Raw genomic sequence first — 12,218 nt, 5'->3', positions numbered from 1 at the left:
GAATGTCGATCTATGATAAGAATTCAGAATCAATTTTACCATTCATAATAAAGTAAATCAGCACCACGTTGTCATTTGTCAGGGGGTAGGCCTACTTATGTTCATTTAAAGACATTAGTTCCTATCTCGAGTTATTACGTAACTCAGGAATTCTAAATTGAAGTAACCACGACAAAGTAGTTTAGGACAGTCAATGCAAGATGGGTTAGTAGGTACTGGCATATTCCATACAAGTGAACATTCAATGATCGCGGAGACGAAAGCCTTATAAAACATCGTAAGGGCAGAGAGACTTCTTATTTTAGAAAGTCTAAAAAGTAGACCAAGTAGTCTAATAGCTCTGGATGAGGTCGATATGTGATCCGCAAACGAGTTTTTCGTCAAACTCCTAAATCTTGATGAAACCTATTTAATAGGGTACATTATTAGGATTGTAGATGCGACAAAGTACATTAAAAAGGAACATTTGCTAGGAGTTTGACAGTATGCATATGTAGGAAAATACTGTTAATTTTGATCTTTTCCTAGTGGTGTCACAATACTCTTTACGCATATACTACTTGTCATACACAAACATCCAAGACAACAGAAAGGTAGAATTCATATCGACCGCACTGTCAGACACGCAAAGAAAAAAAATATTGAGTTCGTGTGTAGACAAACTACGTGGTGTCTCAGGCAGATGTGATGTTACAGTTCGGTTTTTATTCTCGGAGAACCAACAGAGAAACCGTAATAGCCAAGGATGAGAGGTGGTAAAAGTGTGTAGAGTTGGCAGTGTACGAGTAATCATGAATCCTTGAGTGATTCATCAGTAAAATACTCTATAGATTAGATTATCTTGTTTGCCTGTCACAGCATTCGACAATGTCAGCTTGCTCGATCTATTAGGACTGTTCTTCTGGTTTAGTGAGACATGGAAAGGGCTGTTCCACAGTGTATAGATAAATATGGAAAATGCGTATAAAAGTAGTATTCATTATAATACTAGTATCAGTATGTTTGTAACAAACTAAAATTTCCAAGGTCTGGAGTCAGATTCTCGTGCTGACTAGGATTCTCGCTCAACTTGAGCTAGTTTAATAAGTAGGTAACGAGTTTTAGTGAGCTCGAACCCCAATATATTTTGTAACGCAGCCACGACAGTGATGACCCCATTGAGGGAAGTTAACCTGAGCCTTAATGAGGGGAACCACGAGAGTGCAAGCTCCATTAAAAATAAACCTAAGCTATTGTGAGCCTATTTTGGGATTAGTGAACGCAAGCTTCGTTGGGATAGTGACCCTGAGGTACAGGCATATCTAGTATAGCGTAATTTACAAATCGCTAAGAAAACTAATTCCAAGGATGCTCAATACGAATAGGTTCATTATTGTGTTCAGAGAATAGAGGGACCTGTTTCACGAAAATTATCAACGTTGTAGTAATAATAATAATAATAATAATAATAATAATAATAATAATAATAATAATAATAATACGAATGTAGAACTTTCTTACTTCCTTCAGTTGTATCAATAAAAGGTTGAAACAGATTCGGGATGCAAAATTAAGCAGAACATGCCAACGTTGCTTATCGCAATTTAAGTTCCTGTGCAGTTCGAAAAAAACATTGAATACATAGATCCTTATCAATTGAAACGAATAAAAGAGGAAATCTTAGCTTAATACGCCGCTGGATTACCTTTCACCCTCGAAAAATCTTTGATACGACGTGGAATGGGGTCTCAGAAGCCATGAATTGTAGCAAGTAGATTATTACACCATTTTGGGTGAGCTGCAGTGCATCACTGTTTCATGAGAGAACATGAAGGCAGAAATATACGTCGAATTCGTGTCTTCGAAATTGACCACAGATGTTAAATTGTGTTCAGGTCCAGGGATTAGGCAAACCAGGTGAGGTATTAAACTTTATTCCACGTTTCTCAAACTACGCTGCAACAGCTTTAGCTGTGTGAGTGAGTATATTATCGTTCAATATGAGGTCATTGGCCAGAAACCTCTAGGCGATAGAATAAGCTTATTCCCCTGGAATGGTGGCATAATCACGGGTAAACACACGATCAGTTAAGCTAAAACAGGACCGGACTCTCTGAAAACCTGGATTGTGGCCCACAGCACAAAGCCTTTGTCAAGTTACACGGTTGATCGGAGACACTGCAAGACATACACTTCCTTGGCCGTCTGCCACATACAATCACGGCCCGTAGTTTAAAATAAAGTGAATTATGGGTTATCCAACCTATCACGTTTCCAGTAATCGACGGTCCACGTTGTATATTCGCGGCACCATTGGTATCGTGCTTATCAGGGATTTCGTCTGTGCAATCCAACGCCGTATGTCAATCATTTATGTCGCGTTGCGGTATACTGATTATCGAAATCTATTTTATTCGACAAAATGGTTCTGGTTCTGGAACCGAAACAAATTTTGAAAATATAGGTTCCGGTTCTGATTTTCTCACAAATTGTTTTAGGTTCAAAACCGAAATTGGTTTATCTTCAATTCTGGTTCTGAAACTGGAAGCAGTTTTCTCAAAATTGTAACAACTCTAATTTTGACTCTTCACTTTCGGTATCAACTTAACTGTAAAGTTCTAGAGGTTACGTGACTCATCCGACAAATTTTCGTTCTGGTAATTTACAGAATTTTTAAAAAATCTAGATTCCTTTCTGGAAAGAAATGTATTCCTTAGAGAAATGTTGAAACCGGAAATGCTGGATTTCTACTTCCGGCAACAGTCTAGATTGTAGCCAAGATTTAACATTTTTGGGACACTAAACTTGGTTTACATAACAAAAAAGTTTCCAGTTACCTATTTGTTACCGCGTTTGCTCTATGTATTATAAACCCTTCTTCACCGACCGTATTTTCCTGAAATCTCTTCCACTGATTTCACATCTTTCCATATTTTGATCACATTTTGTCAGGGAATAACTTTTTTTTAAATGTGCAACGTGCTGTTCACTACTTCAGACCAGATAAAACTTTCGCCATGGAATCAAGTCGTTAGTTGAGACATGACAAAATGTATAGCTGTACACTGAGGCTACTAACTAACATGATATTGTAGTTTTTTCACTTTCGAAAGTGACACGTCAGAATATTTCGATGGCACGAGCGTAGCATTCCTCTGCGTCGATTTTGGATGGCATCTCTCAGGTTATTCAGTATTAGGCAACACATATCTGCTGTGATCGTTCTGGTTCCAAGAATTCCACAAGTCACACCCCTTTTGTTTCAAAACATTGTTCACATGATTTTGTGAACTGATGGTTTGAATTTCTTCGCTTGAGGTGTTTTTTTTTATCGCGTCATTCAATTTGAAATGAACACACCTGACAATTCATCCAATTTTACTCGATTCAAGAGTTCAGTGAAAGTGAAAAAGAACTCATTTGCAGTGTCCTTTTATTTCAAATATTATTAGACTGTTTTAACCAGCAATTGAATGTATGGTGACTTTATTTTTTTGTTAATATCTATATGCATATCTTATTTGGACGTCGTCTATTGCTTGTGAAGCTCAATGACATTTAAAAATATTTTAATCTATATCAGATTTTAATGAAGTTTGGTGGGATACGAAATTGATTATAATCTTGTTTCACAGTTACTAAGGTGCCCTTTCAATTGTATTTGCCAATTGGACCTCCAGCTTACAATATGGAAATCTGAACTAGGGCCAAATTCATCAATGAAGGTTTGCAGATATGCATTGAATATTAGCTGACTCGCTAATTACCTACAGTGTACTGGCACCAGTGTGGAAATTGAAGCACTTCAAGGTGGGGGGGGGAGTTAGTGTGGACCTAAAATATACTTGTACTAAGTGTACTCTTGCAGCACTGGCGTATACTGGTTTGATGGCTTGGGCTACCACTAACCTTTATAACATCTGTAATTTTATTATTATTATTATTATTATTATTGTTGTTGTTATTGTTGTTGTACTTCAGTTTCCACGTTATCGTACAATCTTCAAAATAAGAAAAAAAACTTGCACTATCCTTTTATCAAGTAGATAAATATCATTTTCGCTTCACTAGCAAGACATTATCTTATTAGTATTACGGAAAAACAATCGTACATTTATCTTTATTTGTTGCATGAAGTATCACTACATTTCGCATTAGATAGGCGGTAACCCTACTCACCAGGGGAAATGGAAGCTGTTAGAGTAGTAACGAACGCTGAAATAGGCGATTAGGAAAGGAGCATGTCTGTAAGAGCTATGCAAACTACTATAAAACACAAAATTTTCGTTGCGTTAACGCAAATCGCTTGAAAACGAGGCTCATGATGTCTCAAACAATTCCCAGAGAAGCCCAAAATGCACTTTTTACTCGTATAATTTCCTTTTCACTCACGCCCAAGAAACTGATTTCTCTAGAGGCAACTGCTTTACCTGGCGGCCCGTTCGTACGCTGTAGGCGGAGGTGGAGCGAAGGGGAATGCTCGGATACGATTCTTACTGTAGTAGCTAGAGTGGTTTCTGCTGCGTTGTCATATTGAAGACCTCTTAAGTTCGCGAGACAGACTGCGTGCAAAGAATTCAGTGGATCTTTCTAAATACATTAAATTCTCAAACTTTTATCATTGAAAGAAGATACTAAATTATAAAATTATTAATATAATTTAGTTCATATTATAACTTTATTTTGTAATCTACGGGTGCTGCTGGTAGGCCCGGTAGTCCATAAAATACGTCACTGTCTTGCAGACTGTGTTAATTTTTCAACACGTTACAAAAGAAGCTTGTACTTGCAGAAAAATACCCCTATACAATATGGAAAAGGTTATAATTTCTCAGTTCACAGTATTTTTCTCACAAGACTTGAAAAAAACAGTTTTTCTAACGTACATAGTGTATAAAGGATCTTGGGTATTTTCTGTGAGCGTTGTGCTCGTAATTGTAATTTGTGTAATTACTAGAACACCACGTTAAATTTAAGTTACAAATATGCACAACCACAATTATAAATATTCATTCGAAGTAGTTAACTTTCTAGTTTAAAAGAGGTGTATTATACAAAAAAGGTAGAACAGATATTCGTTAAAAACTGTCTTCTATTCATTGTTCACAATAAAATAGCTACCAACGGAACATAGAACTAAACCTGAGAGACTGAAACATACCTCAATCTGTTCACTGTTCAGGAGATCTTACTATTCAGCTTCTCATAGTTTTGGTGTTCCTGATGACGGCCGACTCAAATCACAACCAACAACAGTCAAAACTAGGATAGGAGAAGCGAAAGAAGGTAACAACCAAGAAAAAGAAAAGTAGAATGGAAGAAAGATAGAAAAAAGAACATAGTTCTTACATGGAATGAAATTTGAAAAATACAGTATTACGTCTATTTGCGAACATAGGTCATAAGAAAATGGAAAGTTAATGAAATTCTTAAATTATGAGAAGGATTATTGTTGTAGCCCTACGTGGAATGCGAAAAACCATCAAATTTATTTCGGGAGAGGCTTGAGCCCGATAGCCCTTCCCCTAAATACGCCACTGCACTGTACTCAAACTTCTCGGAGTAGATTCTATTTTGATACAGATTTCTTATTAGTAAGTTGAAAAACTTACTATTTTTATTTGTATATAAATTTAATATTTGTAATTACACATGAAGGTTGAGGTCATTACAAAGTTCCCCCCTAGAAAGCACAAAGGGAACGAGGTTCCGGGGGAGTATTCAGAGGTGCTTGGGAATCCCCCCCCCCCATTAATTACCACACTGCTGGTCACCGCACTAAACCTCCTCGATCTCAATCATGTAGTTATCAAGGAAACATTTAAGAGAAACTAACAAAATTACAATAGAAGCTTTCGGCAATCTTTATATCTAAGAAGACACTCTTCGAGGAAACTACTACTACTAATTTTTAAAGAAAATGAATTCTTTATACCATATTGGGAATTTTTAATTGAATATTTAATTGCTTGTCTTTTTGAGAATCGTTCCATATTGGAAAAGCACAAATTGATTTTTTTTAAAGAATAATGATTTATATCATATTGTAGGTTTGTTTAATGGAACATTTATGAAATAGGAATAAAATTGCTTGTAGTTTGAAGAAATCATTCAAAAATGCCTCAGTTCCGAGAGTAATCTACCTAAACTGAATTTTCCCAGTAAAACTGCTACTGTATCAGAGATGTTAATGACATTCATTTATGAAAAATAAATGAAATAGTTTGATCTTTACCACAAAAATCACTATTTTATCCTTCAGTAAACTATCCTTATCCTTTTGGAGTAGGAATAGTTTCATAAACTTGTTAAAAACCTTATGCACTTTGGTTGAACGGTATGACGTCTAGGCAAGTGCAAACCAGGACGGGGAATACTTTTCTTAAAAATAACTTTTTCGTATGTAAGGGCATTGAAACGTGTAAATCCGTTGAAATCTTGAACGAGACTTTTCATGATCACAGTTCTTCTCTCCTATTGTCACTCGAAAGTAAAAATTTAACGTGAAATGATCCAACGTTTGTCCTAACTTGTAATAGAGATATGTCAGTGCATATTTGTTTTTAAAAAAACTAATCGAGAGGGGAAATGAAAGCATACTTTACGTTCAAAGGTGAAATCGAGTGAATTTCGCCTCATATTATTTGAAACCTAGCCTTATATCACCGTCAAGAGCATTTTAATGAATTTTCAAAGAAGGCTATAACAATTCCTCAATTAAAAAAGTAAATTGGTAGCTATTTATGGTATCAATAACTACTATTCTTCTTAGCAACTGTTCTACATACATACCAGCAATGAAACCACGTAAGTAAAATTTTCTGAAATGTAATTTGTTTGTATCCAAAAGATAACAAAATTTCGCTAAAATTTGATGTGGTCGGGTTCCGAAGTGTTGGTTGCCGTGCAATTGCCATGCCACTACCATACTCCCCTGTAATAAATATTAATTTTTAAACGTTTATTTCCAGGTTCAATCGTTGCAATGCAATCCTCTGAGAAGTCAATCCATGTTACTCTGCTAGTGATAATAATCTCGTCCATAGTATCTTGTAAAGCATTAGGGGTGAACCCAGGAGCATTTAACGTCAATGTACCTGAAGATGAATATGACTCAAATTTGCCAAGAACAATCGCCTCCTTGTTCGTTCGACATAAGAGGAATGCAGAAGACTACAGCAACGAGACCATCCATCATGGAATCCACGTGGCAAACTTCAGATGGGAGGAAATCGGAATTTTCTACACATTTACAGCCTTCATCGTTATTGCTGGACTCGCAAAAGTCGGTGAGTTTTTAACTAAAATGTACCGTCTTACGAAACACCTGGCCAACTACCTCTGCTGAGAAGGGCATATTCTCGCATTTGTACTTACAAAACGGTATGTTTGTTTAGCTTGACATCAAAATAAGTACACCAAGTAAATTTCACATTTAATCACATCTATGGCTAAGAATAAGAACGTTAGTATGCAAGTTAGGTGGTCAAGCGTTTTTGGTCACAACTATGCATCCAAACTTACCACTTGTATTAGGGGACTATACTGCAGGAAAAATTTCTTTCGGTGCTGGCACCTGAACTTTCAAAGCTATTTGAAAGGTTTTTTTTTTTTTTTTTTTTTTTTTTTTTTTTTTTTTTTTTTTTTTTTTTACCGGTATATATTCTTTCACCATTCATCGATGTTCAGATCTTGTTGTAGCACACAATAAGATTCGCTAATAACTAATGTAAAGAAAAAATCGTATCATCAACACACGGAAATGTGACTTTTGAAAAGGTGCCCTAATGAGGATCCTTATAGTGTACAATTTCAAAGTACATTACAGTGTACAACACAAATTTCAACTCAGTATGTTTTAGTAGCTTTCAAACTAACGAATGCATTAGGGAGGTAACCAATATTAGATAACTTATATGTTTGAGTTATAGAATCAAATGTTTTGAAATATATGTACAGATGTATACAAATTAATAGAGTATAACAGTTTGATAGGTGTTCACAATTACACTTGTTAATAAAGCAGCAAGCCAGAAACTGTCACTAATTGGTCCAAAGATATAAACATGAAGTTAGAAGAGGTGTAGGCGAGACTTCACAAGATTGTCAAAAGTTTAAGGGTACTACAAAGTTTGCCTTACGGAGAAATGCCAATACATTTAGTGTGATTTCCTGGAGAAAAAAAGAGAGAATTTGTGTATAGTATTCTATTTATTGTAAGTTTTCCATGTCTTAATTCATAGCAGCAATAAATACTGTAACTGAATAAGGTACAGCATCTTGTCAGTATGTCCATTATATACATGTACATGATTTTATTTTAAAATAGGTCCCTTTATTAAGTGCAAACCTGCATTTAACGGAAATTTTTGCTAGTTCCGTTCGATTTCTCTTGAAACATGTTTTACTGTATTTGAAAGAGTAATTTCCGTAAAACATTTTTCAGTCGAGAAAATCGGTTAAACAAACTTCGGCTGTTAGTGTGCATCAAACTCTGAAGAAATTTCTAAAATAGTAATTACTACTTCTACGTGACGAATCTTTTGACTTTTAATTCAATGTGAACCAACAGCAGTGGTGACGATACAACAGACCTCGCATGGTACTCGGGAAATTAGATAGGCCCTAGAGTGAAGTATATGCTATGGGTAGGGTGACTGCTTTGTAGGAGTGACTTCAAGCAACCTATCGTTAGTATTGGTCAGTAGTCAAATGTAAGTAGTTTCATAAATGTTAAATTATACAGTGTGTCCATAAAATACTATGATACTTTCAGTGATATTACTTCGCTTTGGGTAATCGTATTTAAATGAAATTGGTCACGTTTGAAATAAAGTTCATGTGTCTTACGATACCTCAGACATAATGTAGGCCCCACGAGTGGCGATGCAAACATCAACTTGATATTCCCATTCACGACACACACGCTCCAACATATCCGATGAAATAGACTGAACGGCAGTACTGATACGAACTGCACTTCTTGCAGGTTTTGACACTATGCGAGTACATACACAATTCTTTATATAACCCCATAAAAAGAAGTCACAGCCCAACAAGTCAGGCGACCTTGGCGGCCACTTGTAGAAGACATCATTTTTCGGCACGTCCAATCCATCTTCCGGGAGTTCCCGGCGGGAGTTCATGTGGTTCGGGTTCAACGTTAATCAGTAGGGCCCGTCTCATATAACCACGCTGCTGAAAGAGACGTTAAGCTCAAAATAAACTCAACCATCTTTCTGGATGCCGCTCATTTAGAAGTTTCCGAACATGTAAATGCCAGTGAGGAGGTGCTCCATTTTGAAGTCATTGCCTTCTTCCAGTTGTGGAAATAATCAATTAGTGAGCATGTAAACACAAGTGTGCTCACCAATTATTAAGCGCAAAGTAAACATGAGTGAATTTACTTTCTGTATTTGATCCCATTCATTATTGACATTGTTTTACATTATTGTTCATTGTTGCCATGCACAAAATTGTTTTTTTTTTTTTTTCAAATGTGACTAGTTTCAATTAAATACGATTATCCAAAGCAACGCAATCAACTTTAAAGTATATTATTATTTTTATAGACACGTTGTATTAAAAGGTAATCTTGACTATATATAAAACTACGAGCCGATATAAATTGAGCACTTCCTGTAGGGCTAAAATGATTAAATTTGGCATGATTGTTGCTTTCCGGAACTAACAAACAGGAAAATTACCAAAGGTGAATATTTTCAATTTTTAGGAGGTCTAAAGAGGGGATGAAGATTTTCCCCATGTTATTTAAATGAGCCTCTTTTTTTTTTAACCTATAATCTCATGTTTTAGGTACTTAGAATTGGAATAAAAACTTGAAATTCGGTACGCTTGTACAATCATGTCCAAAATGATTGTCGCATATCTATCTTCTTGTAAAAAAAATATAAGTTGTTGATGATTTTGTAGGGTACTTTTAAAACTGATACTATGTGTATAATCGGGAAATGTATATTTGTGGTAAATTTCACAGGAAAAGGATTATAAATACAAAAATTAGAATGAGTAAAACAAAATGTTGCTAAATGGACAAGAAAGTTTTATTTTCGTTTTATTGTTCTTATTTACTGCTCTTTTGACATGAAATTTGCCACATACATGTCTTTGCCGATTGTACACATACAAACATTATAAGAAATACTTGGCGAATTCATTGTCAGGTTATATTCCTTCAACATATTTTTAGACATGCGACAATAATTTTGGACATGAGTGTAAGTTTTCGTTAGCACTACCTAAGTAAATCAGTAAAAATAAAGAAAAATCCAACTTTAGAGTGTTTTTATAGGGAACTGAAAAATCTTTCCCATGTTATTTATATGGGACGTCTTCTACACCCCAAAATGTTTAGGCACTTCAGGCAGGATTAGAATGATGAAATTTGGCACGATTGTAGCCTTCCAGGACTAACCCACAGAAAAATTGCCCAAAGTGAATATTGTTAGTTTTTAAGGGGTCTAAACGGGGGATGAAGAAATCTCCATGTTATTTAAATGGGCGTTTTCTTGAGATAAAAAATATTATTCTTTAGATAGTTGAAATAGGAAGAGAAATGGTAGAATTGTGGGTTCAAGAGGTGGAAGGTCGTAGGCCGAGCAAAGACAGTGTGTAGGTGCGAAGCCCCCGGATAGGCAAATTTAGGAAATATGAGGAGCAAGTTCACGAAATTCAATGTTGATGCAAAGGCCGATAGATGAGAAATGCGAGGTCGTAGGCCGAGCAAACTATGCAGCCTGGGGGCGGAGCTCCCAGCTAGCCAAAGGCTAGTTGAGATACAAAACTCACTGGAATTGTTCCTAAACTTGATAAGAGACCCAATATTTTGCGTTGTTCGGCACCTTTCATGCAATTCGTAGGAACTCACATGAGAGTCTCGCACGAAATTCGAGCGTGTACCACAACATTCGCAACTCGAACTCCATCTTAGTGTACCACAACACCTCATTTTCTTCCAGTCAGTTAAAACCTTTGAAAACCCAAACACACTCACTCATTTCCAAATGAAGATGTAAATATTAAATTTCATTTGTTACTGCTTTTCTGTTCTTTAATTGGTAACTAATGGTTTTCTCTCAATTTACAGGTTTCCACCACGTCCATTGGCTGTCTACACACATACCTGAATCATGGTAATTAGCTTTTTTTTTTCAGTACTTGAAGTATCTTACTTTTTTTTTTTATTTTTCAGTAACTAATTTCACATGCAGATTTATAAGGAATAGTGGCAATTTGTATGTTGAAAATATTTATCTAAATTATCTTTGAGTGTTTTCTTGTAAGAATATATTATATCAATAATGCAGAGACAGAGCCCTTCATGAAAAATGAGCTATTTTTTTCATCTATTTTTGTCTCTTAAGTAAATTAAAATTCAGTATTAATACAGTAATTTAAAACATCTGCCTAACTGCAGTATAGAATAGTTTTAAGAAATCCCTTTCGGAAAGCTCCAACAGATGTTCTTGAGTGTAATCAGTCTGAAGCGAAGGCGAATAAACAGATACAGTGTATATTGGGAGTAGGCAGTTTATTTTTAAAATCGAAGAAATCTTTTCCTCGTGTTAGAAAAGAGAATTTTTTATTTTGATAGCAACCATTCGCCAATAGTACTAAATCTACAGCAGTGATCGCCAAACCGTCGGTCGCGAGCTACTAGTAGCTCGCGGGGACGTTTTCTGTTGATCACGTTCACGCTCCGGTTGGCTAACCTTGATTTCTTCACTGAACTGACGCTAACTATAGGGAATACTGACAACTGCTTTTTTTCTCCCGTGCAACTGCTTTTGTCAGCCTCATCTCACAGGTGATTGTATACGCGTGGGGTTGTGCACGTTGTTTTTCGTGTGTACATTAGACATTTGCTAAACGTTGTTTTTCGTGTGTATATTAGGCATTTGCTAACGTAGATAGTTTGATTCCGTATTTACTGGAAATGAGAGTTTATAAGCAATGACGAAATGTAAGATTAAAAAAAAAAAAAATCGGTTCGGTTAGTCCCAGTCGAATTTTAAAATTGTATGGTAGCTGAGAAGCTTCATAAGTTTGGTGATCACTAATGTATAATTTATGGAAAAAGTTGAAGTTGAGCGCATAGGTTTCAGCGTGTTATGTAGATTTCTTTTTTTATGTCATAGTTAAGCTTAGCAAGATCTCGCTAACCCAATTTTCGTCCATCATTGTCCTACATATCAACAAGAAGTGATACTTATACGGGA

At 35.8% G+C, this 12,218-nt stretch overlaps 1 protein-coding gene across 6 annotated transcripts in view; it reads left to right on the top strand.

Annotated features, from left to right (window-relative positions):
• Nucleotides 1–12,218, top strand: part of LOC145674406 (putative Na(+)/H(+) antiporter nhx-9) — a 310,549-nt gene that overhangs the window by 185,424 nt on the left and 112,907 nt on the right. For all 6 annotated transcript variants that reach the window (XM_081744429.1, XM_081744424.1, XM_081744426.1 and 3 more), the window contains exons 2-3: nucleotides 6,951–7,268; nucleotides 11,087–11,132. In XM_081744429.1, the coding sequence (XP_081600555.1) occupies nucleotides 6,951–7,268; nucleotides 11,087–11,132 (364 nt within the window). The remainder of the gene's footprint in view (nucleotides 1–6,950; nucleotides 7,269–11,086; nucleotides 11,133–12,218) is intronic.

Source organism: Thermobia domestica, chromosome 17 (genome assembly GCF_964235325.1).
Source record: "Thermobia domestica chromosome 17, izTheDome1.hap1.1, whole genome shotgun sequence".
NCBI classification, from domain to species: Eukaryota; Metazoa; Arthropoda; class Insecta; order Zygentoma; family Lepismatidae; genus Thermobia; species Thermobia domestica.
The sequence above is the reverse complement of the archived record's forward strand: the minus strand, read 5'-3'. Positions and strand labels throughout refer to the sequence as shown.